This window comes from Denticeps clupeoides, chromosome 1, assembly GCF_900700375.1.
Source record: "Denticeps clupeoides chromosome 1, fDenClu1.1, whole genome shotgun sequence".
Lineage (NCBI taxonomy): Eukaryota > Metazoa > Chordata > Actinopteri > Clupeiformes > Denticipitidae > Denticeps > Denticeps clupeoides.
The window spans coordinates 1,061,136-1,082,122 of record NC_041707.1 but is presented as its reverse complement, the minus strand read 5'-3'; the positions used below and the strand labels follow the sequence as shown (position 1 = coordinate 1,082,122).

At 47.8% G+C, this 20,987-nt stretch overlaps 2 protein-coding genes across 2 annotated transcripts; one reads left to right on the top strand and one right to left on the bottom strand.

Annotated features, from left to right (window-relative positions):
• Positions 1-1,051: 1,051 nt before the first annotated feature.
• Positions 1,052-2,247, top strand: LOC114790989 (olfactory receptor-like protein OLF3). The gene is given in 3 exon segments (XM_028981452.1): positions 1,052-1,546; positions 1,548-1,613; positions 2,230-2,247. Coding segments are annotated over 3 exon segments (579 nt in total).
• Positions 2,248-2,901: 654 nt separating this feature from the next.
• On the bottom strand, positions 2,902-20,397 carry LOC114788610 (codanin-1-like). The gene is made up of 27 exons (XM_028977342.1): positions 20,275-20,397; positions 19,389-20,089; positions 19,113-19,316; positions 17,141-17,331; positions 14,848-14,955; positions 14,359-14,437; positions 14,172-14,292; positions 13,977-14,086; positions 12,662-12,751; positions 12,421-12,496; positions 11,137-11,342; positions 10,878-11,013; positions 10,556-10,699; positions 9,350-9,516; positions 9,192-9,270; positions 9,036-9,116; positions 8,520-8,574; positions 8,293-8,426; positions 8,092-8,195; positions 7,866-8,015; positions 7,065-7,128; positions 6,249-6,327; positions 5,917-6,092; positions 5,443-5,550; positions 4,185-4,248; positions 3,940-4,103; positions 2,902-3,557 (listed from the first exon to the last, which is right to left on the bottom strand). The coding sequence occupies exons 1-27, from the start codon at positions 20,350-20,352 to the stop codon at positions 3,390-3,392; spliced, it is 3,837 nt and encodes a 1,278-aa protein (XP_028833175.1). The 5' UTR covers positions 20,353-20,397; the 3' UTR covers positions 2,902-3,389.
• Positions 20,398-20,987: the final 590 nt, after the last annotated feature.

Here is a 20,987-nt window from a genome sequence, read left to right as displayed (position 1 = left end):
AGATGATGAAATGTTATGCCTTGATCCTGTGTTATTACAGCGCTATGCGGCGCAAAATTCCCACATCTTCTTCTTGTACCATCAGAGAAGCATGTTGAATAAGCTTGGAACCCCGTCCAAATATGGCGGCGGTAGTGACGCATGCTGAGATGCTGAATGCGACATCTTTATCTATGGTGAGGTGCTGCTGTGCTGCAGTCGGAGAGATACTAGGCGAGGCGGCGTATTAGCCTACAATTTATTTCCATTATTTTTGGTCAGCTGCTCTGTTTGTGCATGCAAGAAAGTGTCCCTCATTCAGGGGTGAGACAGTCGGCAACCCTATCCGGAGGTGAGGGCCATACATAATGGTGTCTGGTGTCTGGGGTGGACGAAGGAGTCGGCAGCATTCGCTCTCAGTCCAGGGGGTGAAAAAAATGTCACCAAAAGGCAAAAAGCCTTCACAAAACGATGAGCGAGCAGCATCCGCTTGCCCCCATCTTCTTCTACTTCGGGGTTCCCTTCCCATCTGTCCTTTCTATAATATTTTTTTTATTAAATATTCATCTCATACAATAAAATATATTTTAAATACATTCTGATTTTCTGTATTTTTTTTAGATTGTCATTATCGTCATTATCACAATAAACAACTACATTTAAAAGTGACGTCGACTCGTTTGTAAGCCAAAAAATCCGTAGTTTCTTCAATATTGTAGTAAATAAAGAGCTATTAATATACTGCAGTAGATGCTGTGTGGAAAAATGATGATGCAACTCGAGGTGGTTTTGGTGACCGATTTGTAGGCTGAACACGTGATCTTAGCATCGGGGGGATGAGATAACATAAGCAGAGAGGAACGCTGCTCTTGGTTATTGTGGGCAAGGCGCTGGTACGTCAGGTAGCTCCTTTTACTTGGACGGGTTTCCACGCAAATATACGTGGGTCTTATATTCTTACTGAACAGTTTAGTATTATTCCGGAATTCTGCATGATTCCTTAATTCATGTTCTTTTCTATGTTTGAAGGTCAATGGAAAATCAGACGACGCCGCCATACTTTTACCTGACTATGTTTAAAGATCTGGGCTACTTAAGCTTTGTGTATTTTGGTGTTGCATTAATAACGTACGGCAGTACGGTGTTGCTCAATGTGGTCATCCTGCTGGTAATACTGCGCGAGAGCGAGCTGCACCAGCCCATGTACATATTCATCTCCTGCCTGTCCATCAACGGCCTTTACGGCACCAACGCCCTGTTCCCACGACTCCTGAGAGACCTCCTCTCGGCCCGACCCGCCGTGTCCTACTCCGCCTGCATCCTGCAGGCCTTCGCCATGTTCACCTACGCCTCGTGCGAATTCACCATTCTGACGGTAATGGCTCACGACCGGTACGTGGCGATATGTCGGCCCCTGCGGTACCACAGCATCATGACCGCGAAGGCCGTCGCGCTGATGGTGGCGATGGCCTGGCTGTACCCCGCGCTCACCATCAGCATGGGGACGGTGGCGGCGGTCAGGCTGCCGCTGTGCGGTAACGAGGTCGGCAAACTGTACTGCAGCAACTGGGGCCGTCGTCCGCTTGTCCTGCGTCTCCACCGCCGCGAACAACGCGTACGGGATTTTCATTGCCGTGACGACGGTTTTCGTTCCCTTCACGTATATTTTGTTCACATATGTCAAAATTCTGGTCATTTGCCGTAAAAGATCGACAGAGTTTAAAAGAAAGGCCTTCTACACGTGCGTTCCTCACATCGTCTCTTTTGTTACGTATTCGATTGCCATTTTCTGCGAAATCACCTTCAGCCGCTACGAGGGGGAGCTGCCCGGAATTGTGGCCGTGGTCTTGTCCCTTGAATTTGTTGTAATTCCTCCCGTTTTAAACCCCGTTATTTACGGCATGAATTTTCCCGTCGTGCGCAGAGGGATTAAACAAGCTCTGCAGAAAACCAAGCCCACATCATTTTTTAACTCTTGATATGTTAATATCTCTGGGTTCGAACCCCACTTACTACCATCGTGTCCCTGACACTTAACCCAGAGTGTCTCCAGGGGGGACTGTCCCTATATCTAAAGACTGTAAGGCACTCTGGTAAATGCTAGAAATGTAAATATGGTGTAATTTATTTTTCATGCAGAAATGGTCTTATTTCTCTCCGTTTGATTCCATCAGTAGGGTTGGGTACAGGGCCTTGGAAATTAAAGTGTTTATCTGTCGTTGTGAAGAACGTGACCTCTGCACCTTGCAGGCTGGTGGTGGCTCCTGAACACTGGGAGGGGTTTGTAAAAAGTGGCTCTCCAGGACCGGGATTGAGAAGAAAACTGCCCTGGTCATGAACCAGAAGACCCAGGTTCAAACCCCACTTACTACCATTGTGTCCCTGAGCAGGACACTTAACCCTAAGTGTCTCCAGGGGGGACTGTCCCTGTAACTACTGATTGTAAGTCGCTCTGGATAAGGGCGTCTGGTAAATGCTGAAGATGTAAAATGTAAATGTCATGAATACTGTACACAACATCATCAATATGCATGCAATTAAACAAAGTTCAAATATTTTCTGAATTTGTTCAATGCTTTTATGAGAATAAACTGTAAGATGAACCTTTTCAGAACTCAGGCTCTTCACTACGTCACTTTTTTTTTCCAGGTGAACTCAAACTCAAATGAGAAAAACTGAACTATGATTTATCAGAATCGTCATGCCCTTATTAATATCAATAACAATATTATCCATAGCTGGATTAGAACAGCTGGCCCTGGAACCTGCACATGTGTAGGACGTGTACACCATAAACCAACCCATCGACAGAAAAGAAGATGCCACAGATATCCTTTAATGGGACATGACCAGAATGCTGATGAAATATGACACGTTGAATCCAGCTGAGCTGAAAAATTGCTTTATTCATTTAATAATTTTTCAAAGGCCTCAACAACACAGTCGTAAAAGCAACAGATTTCAATTATAAAAGTCCAACGTGAACTAAAAATCTGACAAATGCATACCAAAATACATTTATTAAAAAAATCGACCTGTCCTCAAGCAGGACAGTCAGTACCAAGTGAAAAGTGTATTGCATTTAAAAATTCCCATTCTGGAATGCAATCACCGGATCTTAGACAAGACAGATAATTTACTGTCTTTTACATGTCAATTCATGCTACCGAGTCTATGCAGATAAACAATGGCAAAGCGCGGAGAAAAATCAAAACCCAAGTGCATGGGTACTTTAAAATGGCATCATAAAATATTACAAAGCGTTTCTAAACTCTTGCTAAAATGTGGGATTATGCCTATGCAATAAAACAGATAAACTAACGTGCAGGGCGCCCAACAAACATGACTCTGCTATTCCTGACACCCCAAAATCTGCTTTCATTTTAAATCACGTATGATCAGCTCGGACATCAGTTGTCCAGGTCGATGTTTAGTGAGTCCAGGCTGTTGGAGAGTGAAGCGCAGAGCTGGGCGGTGTGAGGGCTCCCTCTGCTGGCCTGCGTGAGAGACAGCACCTGCTCCACACGCACAAGTCCTTTGTCCAGTAGGAGCTGCACCAAGAACAGGAAGTTGTTCCGCTGGGGTGGCGAGAGAGGGGGAAGAAAATAAAGGTCAGCATTGGTATTTGAAATTGTGTTGGTTGAAGCAGCAAATTGCAAAAAAAAAAAAAAAAAGTGTTAATAGGTGGTAATTTCTAATTTGGCTCATTTTTGCATATGTATTACACTTATTAGTTCTACATGTACAATAAAAAATGTTTAGCTAAGCTTCAGTCTGCACTGATGTCTTCAGACTCACAGGGCAATTTAGATATCGTAGCAGCCGAACCCTTTTTGGACAATCTGGCAACACTGTGGCTGGGATTCTGACAAGTCTTTATTATACTTTACAGTATGGATAATGATTGAGGGAATGATTGACCATATTTGGATTGGTCCGAATGTTTCATTTCCTGCTCACCTCCCAGTCTGTGGTGGCGGAAATGGCGGCGAGAGTGGGGGAGCTGAACAGCATTTGCAGAGGGCCTGGTGAGGAACAGCTGCCCAGCAGCGCAGCCAGCTGCCCCAGCAGCGTCCTGACGCCGTCACCGCCCGCCGGGCAACGCAGCGGCAGCTCACCTGACACTGAACACACACGGGCGGAGTCAGACTGCTGCGTTCCCCGCCGCCATGAGCCGTGTGTGTGTGTGTGTGTGTGCACCTTACCCAGCCTGCAGGCCAGCAGCACCGTGCAGTGCAGCAACATCTGCTCAGGAACCGCAGACATGAACTAAACAGAGAGACAAGAGTAATGAGTAGATCAAATCCATCTCATAATCGACACGTCGCCATGTTCATGTCGCGGCCTGGTCATTCTCTAGTTATACGTAAGTTGGGCAACGTCCGCACGGACGTTCGAAATTGTAAAAAAGACCATGTGGTGTGGGAGAAGAGAATAGAGTGTGTAGAAAAACTCTTTCTCCCTCCACACAAAGCACTGTATTCAACCACTCCAATTTGATGTTAACTGGCAGAAAGAGGCATGGCACAATAGAGGTTAAAAATGAACAGTTTCTAATTTATTAACACCGGTAAATAATTATTGTAGTTACATGTGAAAATTGAATGTAAAAAGGTACCAATGTTACAGAGAAAATAAACATGAGAAGAAAGAGTAAAGAGGGAGAAGAGAAAAGGAGGGGGAGAGAAAGACTCAGGAGCATTCCGGCTTCCGATGGAAAACCCCCTGAGCAAGAAAGCTCAGAGCCCCTTTTTCCACATGTGAGCAGACCTTTATACCCCTGGCCCACAGGAAGTTGTCACTGGCCTACAGGAAGTTGTCACTGGCCTACAGGAAGTTGTCACTGACCAATCAGAACCTGTTGTTTCTGATGTCACGCCCCCCGGTGCCTCCCATTTGGGGAAGACAAAGAGGGTGGGCGGTCCTGACGGCTGATACCTCACACGTTGCCGTCAGACAAAAGGCATGTACAGGGGTGGTGCCGAATCTTCACGCACAACCATCGACACAGGAATGCCACACCTCCCCCTGCAGACAGCTGTTATGCAAGGCAAAAGCAGGCTCCCGCGATGTCCATTCTTACAAAATGAACGCACTGGTTTGGTGTTTCTCTGGTGTTCGCTATTTAACGCTCGCTGCTGTTTAATTTGTTGGGATTTTTATGGAAATTGATGGCAAGAAATCATTGCATTTGGTGTTTATTTGACACCATCTGAACACGCAGCCGACCGAATGCCGGTGCCGATCGAACGAACGGCAGAAAAACGCCCGTTTCAGACGTTCGTCTCACTGTGGGATTTAAAACGTAATGTGAGGTAAAGTAGAAAAATTGATGGGATGCACCGTGAAGCATCAACGCCTCTAGTGAACCGAAACGTCACCACCACGCAGAAGCAGATGATTGAACACATGAAAGCGTGTGATGAGGACTTTGTAGAGTAGTGCGTGTGGGGCTAAATTCACCTTCCGACATGCCAGCGTCCGCCCAACTCTCTCCAACAGGACCTGTAGCTGCGGAACGGTGAACGTCTCGTCTGAATCCCGGGGGCCAGCAGCAACGCTCAGCACCTCCTGTAGGAACAATGCAGCCGTCGGTCAGTCAGGTCAAACCCACTGCTGATCGGGGACAAGAGTGGGACGTCACAGACGAGATAAGACCCGCTCAAAGGCTTCCGTTGAAGGGCGTATATAAGGGTGGTAGTAGCCTAGTGGGTAACACACTCGTCTGTGAACCAGAAGACCCGAGTTCGAATCCCACTTACTACCATCATGTCCCTGAGCAAGACACGTAGCCCTGAGTGTCTCCAGGGGGGGACTGTCCCTGTAACTACTGATTGTAAGTCGCTCTGGATAAGGGCGTCTGGTAAATACTGTAAATGTAAAAATGCGTATCACCCGTATCACAGTATCATCAGTTTTTAATGGCCTGATCTCTACCTTCATCTCATTGATGACACTGGACGCCCTGGGGGCTTGATGGGTGCAGTGGGGGGCGCAGGTGCCACATGGGTCCAGGTTGCAGCTTTGTGCCACTTTTTCCTTTGCCTCTTCTGAGTTTGGGAGCGACTTCATCACACGTTCAAAGGTGCTTTTCCACTCACGCTTGATCAGCACTGGAATAAAAGAAGAAAATACTCAGAATTCAGACCACTGCAGATCAATGTCACCGTCACAGAGGGGTCCACCACCACGGCAGGTTCGTAAAGTGGCCAGTTCCGGCACCCGAAGTTACATGGGGATTTTGGTAAATGCACCGGGTCCTGCTGTACCTGTGATGTTTGCTGACAGCCAGGTACAGGCCTTCTCTGTAGCCAGACGTTTGGTGATCCTCTCCGCAGTGCTGAGGACCTGCAAATTAAAAATATTTCAGTGATGCAGTGATATAAAATATATATATATATATATTATATTTGTCATTCAGAGTGGAAGAAGCGTGAACTGTTGCCAATTTAAACCACGTCGCTTCATCTGTCATTTTGAAGCGTCAGTATATAATGAGGCTGGATGCTGTATCCCCAGACGAGCCAGGATGCAGCGGGGCTTTCTGGTCCCCTAATGAGCTCGCGCCTGATCTAACTCGCCACGGATGTATAATTAGCTGACGTGACAAGTCGGGAAAGAGAAGAACACAGCATGGCGTGCAGCGCGGAGCTCCTGTGGGAACGGACTAAAGACCCCACCCTCCCATTTAACTGCCAACCGCAGAAATTTACAGCTAAACATGAAACAAAATATATTTAATACCATGTTGCATTTTTAATCATTTATTAGATAATGTTTCCTCAATTACTTGCCAAAAAAAAAAAAAAAGAACAATTGATTCCATTTAAAAATTAATGTAACATATAACAAGTAAATAATAGAAATAATTCTTTAGGAGTCAAGCCATTTCTAGAACCATTTCGGTCATGGTGTCATGCTGATTTTGTTAGTAGGTAAAAAACTCGCCTATAAACCAAAAGGCCACAAAGTCCCAGGTTCAAACCCCACTTACTACCATCATGTCCCTGAGGATACTTAAGCCTGAGTGTGACCTGGGGGACTGTCCCTATCTGTTGTGTTGTGGCAGGATAAGGGAGACTCACAGCAGGAGACGTTTCCTCTGGCAGTAATACCTTCAAAGCCACTGGACCTTTCTCACTGCAGAACCTGCAGGGACACAAAGACAAATTTGCAATAAATAAATAAATAAAACAAAAGACAAAAAGAAATAAACTTAACAACATCCTGTATACTGTCTTTGGGTGATGAGACACTGACACTGGACGCCCAGTGTGGTAGTAGCCTAGTGGGTAAGACACTTGCCTGTGAACCAGAAGTCCCAGGTTCAAACCCCACTTACTACCATCGTGTCCCTGAGCAAGACACTTAACCATAAGTTGCTCCAGGGGGGGACTGTCCCTGTAACTACTGATTGTAAGTCACGCTGGATAAGGGCGCCTGGTAAATGCTGTAAATGGAAATAATGACGTTTGGTGAATTATTCATGTTCTTGTATTAATATTTTAATTAGGGATGCACCTACACTTTATAATAATCTGCATATGTCGGTTTTGACCGACTTTAAGCTCTTTGATTAATTTTGGCCAATGAGCAGCAACATATTTTACCGCCCTGCTGCCACTAACCAACATGTCTAATTACAACTTTTTGCTTACATTATTAAAGGTTCGCATTATTATGTATAACTTTTAAAACATTAAAGATGAATTTTTTTCCTTGGAGAATGTTTAAAATAATAATGTGCCCAATTATATAATATAATACTACACTTTAATAAAAGTATTATTTTAAACATCCAATTTCCAATGGACGTATAATTTCTGGCCATGTTGGGAAGCAGTCTAGTTATGTGGAGCAGACGTGAAGCGGAGGTAGATGCTCACCTGGTGGCTTCCTCAAGCGCCTGCATCCCTGCATCACACAACCGGGCACAGATGACATCATTTATCTTGGGGACGCTCGCTCCATCACCAGCAACTGCCTCCCGGAGGCTTCGTTCTCCGCCCCGGACCAGCTCGGAAACTAGCGTAGCCCTGTGTGCACACATATAGATATTTTTACAAGCAATAAGAGAATCCAGCCGCGAGAAAGAATTCCAGCGGCGCTCACTTGATGTGTTTGACAGAGTTGGAGCCGACCCGCTCTGCCACAAACTCCACGGTGCGTCTGAGAGACGGAGGCTGGTTGTGGAAGAAGGCCTGCTCCAACTCCACCTGCACCAAGACCAGAAAAAAGGAACGATCAAACGGACAAGGGCCAGAGACAGACTGGAACATGAACTTCAGGAAGGTTCCTGCTCGCTGGAAGCACCTCCAGCTTCTGCTGGGATCGTGTAGATGGAGGTCCTCTGGGCTCTGCGGAGGTGGGCGTGATTTTTCGGACCAGACCCCCGCTCTTAGCCGTGCTTCCTGACACGAATGCTGCCAGCAGCTTCCGAAACTCACCTGCCAATCATCAATCAGCAGAACTTGATCCACAGAACAAGCAAGAACATAGCAGATTCTTAAATGAGAGCACACTGAAGAAGCTTTACTGACCCAAATATGGACAGCAGGTGTACAGTAGCTCCTGGTCAACCAGGGGAAGACTGTCCTGTAGAAACAACATGAAGAAACCTGCTCATGGCTCATAGCTCAGCAAAACTGTAATAAAAATGCTAAAGGTCCCCTATCATGAAAATGTGACTTTGTCAGATGATTTAACAAGTCCCCCAGCCGGTCTATGGTCCTGCAGTGGCTACAAATGGTGGTCGGTGTAAAGAGTGTTTCGGTCATTCTGCTTCACCGTTCAGAGAGCGGCAGCTCAGACAGTCTGATCTGGAATTTGTCCCCTTATGACCTCATAGGGGGAAAAGAGAATTTCCCGCCCCTCCCCTAAAACATTATCTCCACCGACCCTCATGGCTTCCATGGCAATTTTGCACCAAGGCTAAATTTCGGAAAGAGTATTAGGGGAGCAATAAGACCGATATAAAAAGCCCCAAACTTTCCTGTCAGGGGACCATTTTTGGAACGTCTGGTAAAGAGCATTTAAAATGCGAGCAGTGAACAGACCAGTCCCTGTGAGCTGGCGTGAAAATCCTCGCTCAGATCCAGCTGCTCTCTGAAAATCATATCTTCAGGAAACATGGGAATCTGTAAGAGATGAAAGAGGGACGCTCTCATGCAACAGCAAACCATCATACATGTTCAGTCTGTAGGTGCTCTCACCTGAAAAAGCCAACCCAGAACAGCCACAAGAAGCATCTGGTTCAGGTAGCAGACCTCACCTCGACCCAGCACCATCCGCCTAACACACACACACTGAGTTACAAACCAACAGACATCTTTTACTGCTCATCTACTACACTTACTGTGCTCGTACCAACCTGTAGAGGTGCAGCAGAAGACCCAGGGCGGTTCTGTAGCAGGGCAGGTACGGCCCAGTGAAGTCCAGCATAGACAGAAACTCCACCAGCCACGGCACCGTCAGCACCATCCTGCGCCTGCGCACGCAGCCGTGCAGCACGGAGCAGACGTCCAGCACGGGGACGCTCTTCACCGGCCGGGACACAGATTAAAGACAGGAGATAAGTATTTCTAGAGGAATACACACGAGAAGAGGCGTCGAAATGAATCTCATAGTCAATGCATCGCGATGCATGGTGCAGAACATAATCGATTATATCAAATATGACGTTGCTTCGTGATTTTCTAGTTAAAAAGAATTGTCGGTAGTGACTGGCGGCCTGATCTGAGCACAGCGGCAGCCAAATTAACAGAAATTGATGGCAAGAAATCTGCGTTTTTTTTGACGGCATACGAATGCTGGAGCTGAACGGCTGTGTGGACTGCTGCTCTCACCTGTCGCCACGAACGCTAGACAAGCGGCTGGTTCAACTCTCATCTCACTGACGTATTTAAAACATCATGCAAAGTAGAAACATTCATGGGATGCATCGTGCTGCATCGACAATTGGTGCTTTGATAATCATATTTAAATCTAATCGTGAAGCTGCTGTTGGTGATTGGTTGATGCTGCCATGCTCCTGGCATTCATGTTGGCTGTGTTTTAACATGTAACAGTAAACGTTACACCTGTAATGCAGCTTATGTCTTCCTGTCTGTGTGTGTGTTATGGGATATTCTTAATTGTTTAATGCGATCTGTGCTTGTTCTTAATATTTAACTTTTACTTGATGTAGTGGGTCGATCCAACTTGCCCTTTTGACACCATTACGTTGAGCTCAGTGGAGCATAAAATGCATGAACTGACCCAAAATGATTACTTATGACACCAGAAAGCTGATCTGACCGATCAGGCCGTTAAATACTGTTGCGATATCGCTCACATACACACACACACATTTTTAGAAAAGAATTTCCATGACTTTTAAATTACTCTACGGCAACTTATGATAGCCCTGAAAAGCTGAACTTCTTCCACGTTGGCGCAGTCATGTTCCGGCATAGATCATCAGCTGAAATTTACATGGCTTTTAAACGAAGACACACGGCTAAGAAAGTTCTGGAATATGGAAGCAACACACGCAGCAGACACGGGCGGGCGGGCAGACACACACACACACACACACCCTGCTGCGGACTGCTATCGCCGCCTCCTGGATCTCTCTGGATGGAGGTTGTGACGTCTGGTAGGGCAAAAAGGAGATGAATCCCAGGAATTTCGCCAAGAGCCGGGCCAGGAGCAAAACCGAGGAGAACCTCTGCTTCTCATCCTGATAAAGATGGAGAACACGGAGTATAATGAGAACAGAGTGAAGAGTAAAACTAGTGGTATTTTAGAAAAAAAAAACCTTTGCAAAACTACAGATGTTTTTGGTTGCAGCAGTCCGGTAAATTTCAGTACAAGACCTTGTGTCTCCAGCATGTCTGCTACCCTGGCATCTAACGGACCTGCTGCTCCAGATCTCCCTCCGCCTCTTCCTGTCCTTCACCTCCCGTCCCAGCTGCAGGCCCCAGGATGGACACCTCATCCAGCTGCAGCAGCTCCTGCCACAGGCTGTCCTTCAGGTGCTGGTTCAGCTGGCAGCTGCAACCAGAAGGACCAAGGCGGCCATGGGGAACAGGGGGAGAAGCGCATGAACATGTGAACCCGATTTGGCACCATAATTCATATAAATGCGCTGATGCTTCTTGGTCAGCTCACTCTCACCAGCTGGCCGTCTGCAGGAAATCCCTGAAGAACTCCTGGTGTCCAGGGAAGGACGGCGGAGGGCAGGGTCCCATCAGGCCCTGGGGCTGGATCAGACGCTCCTGCAGGCGTTTCAGGCGCCCCAAGCTGTCAGCTCCCAGCATGCCGAGCAGATCCGCGTCTGGGGCGTCGCCGTGAGACGCCACGCCGCGAGGGTCCTTGCACATCTGAGGCCGAGAGCGATTATAGCGAATCATGCGTCTCACCGACCCTTCACTGTATTTTACATGGATAAGACGCACTGCGTCCTTTTCAGATTCATGTCTTCATGGATCAAAGCTAAAAATAATCGGACGCTGAATCACTGATAAAAAAAACCAAATGCTCCGTGTCTTGGGCTCAAGAAGTAGTCGTTGTCGTGCATTTTTTAACTGTTCCTTGTGATATTTCTACATGAGCAACAAACAAGCAACGTTCAATGCATCAAAAAACAAAAAAAAGCCTCTTCCTCGCGGTAAGATGAATGAATTCGCGATAGTTAACTTATAACCACGGCTGCAACCACAGCGATGGAAAAGCAGCAGACAAACGAGGAGCTTCACTGGACAGGACTTGGCTCAATTCTTCGATCCGCAGCATTGTTTCCTTCTGGTCTTCTCGATCATGGCATCACCTACAGCAGGGGTGGGCAAACGTTTTAGCTCGGGGGCCACATTGTCGGGCCGGGCCGGCACCAGATGGTGTTTTATACGCGCCGTTCTGTTGTAACCTATAAAAACGAGTCACGACTGCTTGCCATACATGGCTGCCGTTGGATTTTGGGCGAAGATCTTCAGCTCCACCTGCTGTAACGCCAGGCATGCAGTTATAATTACGGGTCATTTACATTTACAGCATTTATCAGACGCCCTTATCCAGTAGTTACAGGGACAGTCTCCCCCTGGAGACACTCAGGGTTAAGTGTCTTGCTCAGGGACATGATGGTAGTAAGTGGGGTTTGAACCTGGGTCTGAGTGTGTTACCCACTAGGCTACTAACACCCATTATTTGGGCAATTCGGTACCAACCTTTGGCGGGCAGGATGTGACCCACGGACCATAGTTTACCCACCCCTGGCGTACAGTGTAGTGCTTTCACCCTCAGCCAACTCCTCTAATGGGCCTGTTACCAAATTTCATTTTTAATTTTGAACTCATGTATGAATTGTGTAAAAATGCAGTAACAAAGGGAAGAAAAAGAAGTCTAACAAGAAGCAGAAGCGAGATATGAGGAGAGGAAGGTTCACACCAGACCACCACACCTCACCTGGATAAGCTGCTTCTGGAAGAGCCTTGCGAAGTGCGCGTGGTTCCCTGCAGCGGTCAGCTGACTGACCATCGCCCTTCAGACACAAGGTACAGGACGTTTAGTTACAGGACGAGTGTAGGGGTGCTCCCTGGCAATGCTGCCCTGACATAGTTCAACCGTATACGGGACCGGAGAGGCCACACGTCAGCAATGTTAAAGTGAAGCCACGCCCGCTAATACTGACAATGCCGTGGCTCACCTGACTCGGCCACCCAGAGCAGCTTCAAACTGCCAGCCCGGCTCCTTATGGAAGTCCTCCCAGTCCCTCAAGAGCTCATAAAAAATGTCCCTGTGCAAAAAACAATGCAAGTATTTGTATTGTACAATAGTATAAAATGGTAAAAAAATAGTATAAATAGTCGAAAATGTGTAATAATAGCTGCAGTAAAAATCAGCAACAGGTAGAAGCACAGCAGCAACCATTGGGACCATTTCACCCTAGATAAGGCAAAGGTGCAACTTTAAAAGAAGTGAAGCAGTTAGTCACAGAGCCAGCATTCTTCAACAAGGAAGTCCCTCTCAGATGGTGTTCTCTTGCACCGTTGAACCCGGTAAGATCTTTTTTAATTCCTGCAACATGCACCCCATCAGAGCAAATCTGGTCTGCAGCAGGGAAAAATCTGCTCTCAGAAGAGAACAAGCCTGACCTGACGTTCCATAAAATGAATAAAATGTGCTTGAAAATGTTTTTTTAACTTGGCAAAGATGTATTAAAATATGTTTTTGAGTGAAGCATTTTTTCTTCTTTATTATTTGCCACATAATTTAAATAACCTTTTGCTAAATGTAAAAACTGGTAGCTAAATAGGAGCCAAATATCAATCTGACTACTTGATGACAGATGAGATTTTATATATATATATATTAAACAAAAAAAACAAACAAAAAACACACACACACACACACACACACACACACACACACACACACAGCACACACACACACACACACACGTGTTCATTCATAGTTTTGATGCCTTCAGTGAGACTCTACCAACGTAAATGGTCATGAAAATTAAGAAAACACGTTGAATGAGAAGATGTGTCCAGACTTTTGTCCCGTACTGTTCATATAAAAATAAAAAGTCATCAGTTGCAGCCTGATTATACAGTGATTAAAAAAGCATCCCAACCCCTACTTTGGGCAGTGGTGGCCTAGCGGTTAAGGAAGCGGCCCCGTAATCAGAATGTTGCCGGTTCGAATCCCGATCCGCCAAGGTACCACTGAGGTGCCACTGAGCAAAGCACCGTCCCCACACACTGCTCCCCGGGCGCCTGTCATGGCTGCCCACTGCTCACTCAGGGTGATGGGTTAAATGCAGAGGACAAATTTTACTGTGTGCACTGTGTGCTGTGCTGCTGTGTATCACATGTGACAATCACTTCACTTTATCTTTTATCTACTGTTCTCCTCTCTGTTCCATCACACCATTCTCAACAATATCTCTTGTCCACATGCTGGTCTGACCCCAGGCCTGCCCCTCCCACACCGGGACGGTCTAACGCTCAGATTACCTCTGCTTCTTAAAAATGTGGAAGGCCTTATCACTGCTGAAGTTGGAGCGATTGTCAGTCGCAGGCTGGAAGGACACAGAATGGACGAAGGACGGCGGCGCTGAAGAGACCTGCATGTGGAGGGAGTTTGAAAACCACGCACGGTTATTCACAAATCACATCAACGCGCTCGATCAAGATGTTCGGCGCGTTCACCTTCGCTGTGCTGACGTCCTGAGCCTTCAAAAGCTGCTCGCGTAGCGCGGGAGCGAACAGGCCCACCCGTTCATTTTCTGCCAGCAGACGCAGAGTGCACTTGTCCATGTGGGACAGCAGCCTGAGGGACATGAACGTCAAATTACCAGAGAAAGGGCGGAGCCCTTTAGAGGGAATTAGCACTCACTCGAACAGGTCCTCCAGAACCTTGACTGCGAAGTACACACAGTTGTGGACGCTCCGGAAGTAGCCCCTCTCCAGCACGTCTGCAGGAGCGGAGATAAACGTTCCGGAGGAACGGCGGCGGAGCGGTGAGGAGAGGAGTCCAGGCGCCGTGCAAATCAACCGAACAAGAGAGCGAGGTCAGCGATCTCCTTCGGATTAACCACCAGCAACATAATCACCTCACATTAAAAAACAAAAAACCTTTTAATCCCCAATAACCATCTGGCCCCATTGATTAAGCTAAGATTTTCTATTCCTAATAGGTATATCTGGTTTTGCCAATTTTTACTCTGTGTGAAAGGGGTATAAAGTCACTTAAACAAACGCTGCAAAAAATGGTCATTTAGGGAACACCTACAAAAGGTATCATCCACCGTAGATAGTCTATTACAACGCGTGCAATGACATTAAACAGTTGAGTGTGAATGAATAAAGACGGGGACAGACAGACCTGCGTCGTTGTCACCCACGCTGTCTCCCTCTGCTGGTGAAGGACTGCGAGACGTCAGCAGCTGCAGCGTGAAGAACAGCTCCAGGAACACGCTGGGCACCAGGTTTTCTACGCAGAGGGGACAGAAGAGATTTACGGAAATACTACTACCCACCCAGCACTGTTCTGTTGCCTAATAACCAGAAGATGAACTTTAATCATGTTCTGGGTGTGTGGGCATTACTGCCCAACTTCTGTTCCTTCATAATCCGTGCTTGGAGTTCCATCCTGCTGGAAAAGGCACCGTTCTTCACCAAACTGTTCTTGGATGGTTGGGAGAAGTCAGAAGAAGTTTTGGAACTGTTCTTTATTCACGGCTGTGTTCTGGGGTAAAATTGCGAGCGACCCCACTCCCTTGGACGAGAAGCAGCCCCACACATGAACGGTCTCAGGATGCTTTACTGTCGGCACGAGACGGGACTGATGGTGGCGTCACCTTTTCTTCCCCAGATGCCTCAAACAAATCGTAAATGGGCTGCATCAGAGAAAATGTCTTCACTCCAGTCCAGTCCCTGTACTTCCTACAGAGTATCAGTCCGTCCGTGATGTTTTTCTTGGAGAGAAGGGGCTTCTTTGCTGCCCTTCTTGACACCAGGACATGCAGATGCCCTCACACCTGCCTGCTGCCATTCCTGAGCAAGATCTGTACTGGTGGCACCCCGATCCTGCAGCTGAATTTAGGAGACGGTCCTGGCACTTGCTGGACATTCTTGGTCTCCCTGAAGCCTTCTTCACAACACTTGAACTTCTCTCCTTGAAGTTTTTGACGATCTGATAAATGGTTGATGCAATCTTAGTAGCAGCAATATTCTTGCCTGTGATCTGATCGCTCTTCATAACGATCTGGAGTTTATGCAAATTACCGTAATAAAAACGGAAGCAGCAAACTTTGTGAAATCGTGTATTTGTGTCACTCTCAAAACACTCTCATTTACAGCATTTATCCAGAGCGACTTAGAGGGACAGAGCCAGTCCCCCCCTGGAGACACTCAGGGTTAAGTGTCTTGCCCAGGGACACGATGGTAGTAAGTTTGAACCTGGGTCTTCTGGTTCATAGACTAATGTGTTACCCGCTAGGCTACCACCACCCCAAAACCTTTGGCCACGACTGTATACTCCTAACGTGACCACGCCCACTACCAACACCATCACCACCAATTATCAGTAAGTAAGTAAAGCTTAAATGTCATCCCAGTCACGTCCCCCCCGGACTACAGGTCCCAACAGCAAAGCTCAACCGTGAACAGTGAAGGGGGTTACAGTCACTGCAATACTTCAATTAAAGAATAAAATACTATACTAGTCACTACACTCAAAAAGATCTCGATTTTTTTTTAATGAATAAAGAATATTCATAACAAACTAAAAAAATGACACCTCACTTCTCATGTCACAGAAGAGAAAAATATTCATAACTGTACAATGCGGATACTTACTTCAACAGTACGCCAACTTTACCCCCCTCTCCGAGTGGTGGCGTTTCAAACGCTTCGCTAAATTTGTCATGCTGCTCACGAATCCTGTTCGGCCGCCGCACCTGGAACGGATCCGCTGGACCGCTGTTTGTGCCCCGCAACGGGTCTACCTGCCATTTCTACTGCCCCCCCCCTCCACGTGCTCACGCCGAAAGTACATTTTCTGAATATCTGAAAATGTATTTTGTTGAAAACCCGAATACAAGTACCAAAGATAAGAGACGGTTGAAATGCACTGAAGAGAGAAGTGCGATATAAACGATACAGAAATGAAAAAACGCTACGTAACCATGTACGTCAATATACATTCAGGCGTCAATCAGATTCTGTGGGCAGAATCTGGGCCAGTGGTGGCCTAGTGGTTAAGGAAGTGGCCCCGTAATCAGAAGGTTGCCGGTTCGAATCCTGATCCGCCAAGGTGCCACTGAGGTGCCACTGAGCAAAGCACCGTCCCCACACACTGCTCCCCGGGCGCCTGTCATGGTGCCCACTGCTCACTCAGGGTGATGGTTAAATACAGAGGACAAATTTCACTGTGTGCACCGTGTGCTGTGCTGCTGTGTATCACATGTGTCAATCACTTCACTTAAAGATTCCAATGACTTTTCCAAAAAGAACCCCGTTCAAACGTCCATATTTAAAGAGGGATTTAATTTAACGAGTGAATAATATTCATTATTATTTGCAATGTGAGAGCAGTTTATACGACTGCCTTTACATACAAAATTATTACGACCTTTTAGGCAAATGGACAAAGCAAAAGAAAAACTGCTCCTCACCTCGAATACAGGTGCAGTAAATCACAGCCAGCAAGTCGAGCTCTGCCACCAAAGTCACCTGAGCAGGGTCAGGGCAGGGAGCTGGGGGGTCAGGGGTCACTCTGGAGTCCAGGCGAGTCCCAGCTTTGGTTGGCGTGCAGGGATCTAGCATGGCTTTCAGAGGGGAGCCCATCTGCTGTGCCAGTTTGGTCCTGGAGATGGACGAGTGAAGAAACAACACACAGGTTTAACACTAGAAGTCCCAGAGAGCAGCCATTTGGCTTTTCTACCTATAAAACCCACAGGACAGTCAATTGACTGGAAGGGGCCATTTGGCCTACCTCTGCTAGAGCTGAGGGGTCAGAAAAACCTGGGACTTCTAGCGTTAAAGGTCCCTGTCATGAAAAAGGGACTCTGTGAGATGATTTACAACCGCAAATCAGAAAAAGTTGGGACACGGTGGAAAATGTCAACATCTTGTCAACATAATTTGATTTGTGAATAAATATCCATTCCAAAAAAATGTTGGGACAGTACAGCATTTACCACTTTGTACAGTTCCCCTGTCTTTTAACAACACTTGATGTTTAGGCACTGAAGAAATCACGTGACAAAGAGGCTCGGCTCTTAGTTTGTCCCATTCTTCTCCCATGAATGTTTATTTATAAATCAAATGATGTTGACCAATTATCTTATGTTCATACTGTCTGCAATGACAAAAGTTAATGGAAATTTGTGAATTACTTCTTTATTTTTTTATTTACATTTTCCACCCTGTCCCAACTTTTTCAGTATTGGTCGTACAGTCCAACCGTCTGCCGCTGCTTCTGTTTGTTTTTCTCCGAGACACGGAATCAAGCACCCAGACTACTGGCAGACCCCAGTGATCAGACCAGCAAATAAATCCTGGTTCCTGACAACTGCTAAACAAGGACAAAACATGAAACAAACCAGAGGGTCACCACAGCCACCACCACCATTACAACTACAGCTCCAGGGATCTTCAAATGGACCAGTAACATCATTATGGACACGTAATCTAGACCATGATACTGAATACATCCTGGACTTCTCCAACCCTACAACTGTAGGACTTATTATTATATCATCCCCAACCCTGCACTGACACCATTTGCAGGCTCACTCTACCCTGGAAGGGGGTCCCTCTCTGTATCACTCCTTCCCAACGTTTCTTCCTTTCTCTTTTTCTCTCTCCTAGAGTTTTTTTGTGTGGAGTTTTTCCTTGTGTGCAGAAGGGTCAAGTGTGGGGGGTGTCAACTGTAGGGCCTGTCAAAGCCCATTGAGACATACTGTATGTGATTATGGGCTATATAAGAAATACATGTTGTTGTTGTTGTTTTTCTGATTTGGGGTTGTAACATTAATACGAGGTCCCCCAGCCTGTCCATTGCCCTGCAGTGGCTAGAAATGGCGATAAAGAGTGTTTTGGTCGTTCTGCTTCACCGTTCAGAGAGCGGCAGCTCAGATCGTCGGATGTGGAATTTGTCCCCTTATGACGTCATAAGGGGAAACGTTACCTCCCTGTTTCCCATGCTTTTTCCACCCGGAGATTTACCCGCCCCTCCCCTAAAACATGATCTCCACCGACCGTCACAGCTTCCAAACGTGCGAAGCATCGAAGTCGCTCGGTGATTGGATGTAAAAATGAGCTCAAATGTAATTTGTTTTAGTTCCGTCACACGAGACTGAACCAGCGGGTTCATTTTTTGGTACAGACTTCCTGTCTATACCAAACATTATGTTTGGTGAAAGGGGTTGATGATGTCATTTCGAATGCCCCCTCAACTCCTATAGGCCGCTCTCCTCCTCGTTCCGCCCCTCTCCTCCTCATTAGCATTTAAAGCTACAGACACAGAAATGGTGCATCCTGGGAAACCTCATTGTTGGGACTGGATCAAAGTGACCTCAGACACAGAACAAGGCCGACGTAAATACACATCTGCCAGGCGGTCACCTCCCGTCACCTCCCTACCTCTCTCTCTTCAGCATCTCCCTCTCCTCCCGCAGGCTGAGGGGGCTGCCAACGTTGGCCTCCGCTGCCCCAGTGCACTCTGGGAAGGCTGGCGGGCTGCACGGCTTGCTCAGAGGTGTGGAGGTGAAACAGCTCTTGGGCCGGGAGTGCGGCCGCTCTCCATTCACCGGGGTGGGGTTGATGCGGCGAGAAGGCTTGGTCGCTCTGGAAGGACATTTTGCTTTTGAACGATCAGTCTGGAATAAATACATTTGGGAGTGGTGCTGCTCTACTTACACGGGCGTGGCCTGCTGCGTGGCACTCATCGGCGGGAAGTCCTCGAGGCTGTTGACCTGCACCCGTGTTGGGGGGGACTGCCTCTCGCCTCCTTTGGCTCCACCTCCTCCCCTGCCTCTCTGGCCCACATTTTCCCAGCATGCCACAGCTCCATCCTGCTGGTGTCCACGCAGCCCTCCCTGCCTCCCCCCGGACGTAGGTGCACTCCCGCCACTGCGCTTACGGCCGCCGCCGCGGTGATGCCCTCCAGCCGGGGCGGGGCTCGACTGCTGTGCTTCCGGCGGGGACAGGGGCAAGAAGTCGCCCAGGCAACTGCGCTGGGCGGAGCGACGTTCGTGATGTGCCTGTCGAGGGCCGGGGCTCCACCCTGAGCTGAAGGAGGGGCTGCTGGAGGCGCTCAGGCTCTGTACGCCCCTGGTGGGCGTGGCCGCAGCCTCACACGCCTCCACATCGCTCGCACCCGGGGGCGACAGCGAAGCCGGGGGTGAGAAGAGCTGCACCCGGCTGCTGCCGCGAAGCCCCGAGCCCCGGCCGCGACCGCCAGAGCCCCCCGAGGGGCGGAGGGAAGCCTTGGGGCAGCTGGGCATCTTGGCGGGCGTGGCAGGGCCATGGGCGAGGGTGTGGCTGCACTGGTCCCGCAAGAAGTTCAGCAGGAACGGCACGAACTCCAGAGGCTTACAGAAGGTCTGGCCTGTCAAGTCCTGCAGATGAAGCACAAGCATGAGGACATTACGACAGCTCGGGTTGCACTAAAACGGAGACGGAGGGAGAACGTTCTATGCACGAAACGGGCCTCGGAACGCATGGAGCTCCGCCGCTGGCGGGAAACGCGGCCGCTTTTTTACGCGCACACACGGCGCCGCAGAGCGCCGAGCGCCGCACCCACCTGCGCGTTTCGTAGCCAGATTGCGGCCTCGCCGGCCTCCACTTTCCCCAGCAGCAGCGATTCCAAAAGAGCCGCCATTCTGCCCCGCGCAGGCGCACTGCGCACCAGCGCGTCAAAGCCAGAGGGGCGGGGCAAACACTGCGTGCGTGTTGCCAAGTTCGCTTATTTTAAAACAAATCGTCCAGGGCTGCTTCGTGGCCAGAGTCGTGTTTTAGTTCCTAACTGATAACATAATCTGGTGTGACAATATATATAGTCACGCCAGATTATGTTATCAATTAGGAGCTAAAACACGAGCCAACTCTTTATATTTGGGGTTAAGCTTAAGCTCCAACCAGCACGGGTTTACCCCCCGTTAATGCCTTTTCAACATATTCGGGGATAATAAAAAAAAAAGAAGGGCTGATGGGTTTGTTTGTGAACGACCTCCGAGAGAGAGAAAGAGAGAGAGAGAGAGAGAGAGAGAGGGAGATATATATAAATAAAACATTCTCAAAAGAATAAAGAGCGAATCCTGTGGTCAGCCAAATCACGTATTCTATCTTTGCAACTGACGTGTAATTTTCATACGAGATCTGGCAACAACCCGCTGGTGGAAAAGTTTCGCGGTTGAAGAATGAAACACGAGGTCACGATTCATGAGAGCGCCGAAGGTCGTTACTCTCCGGATCGTGGCAGGGCTCTGAAGTTTACAAGTTCACGTCTTTAACCCT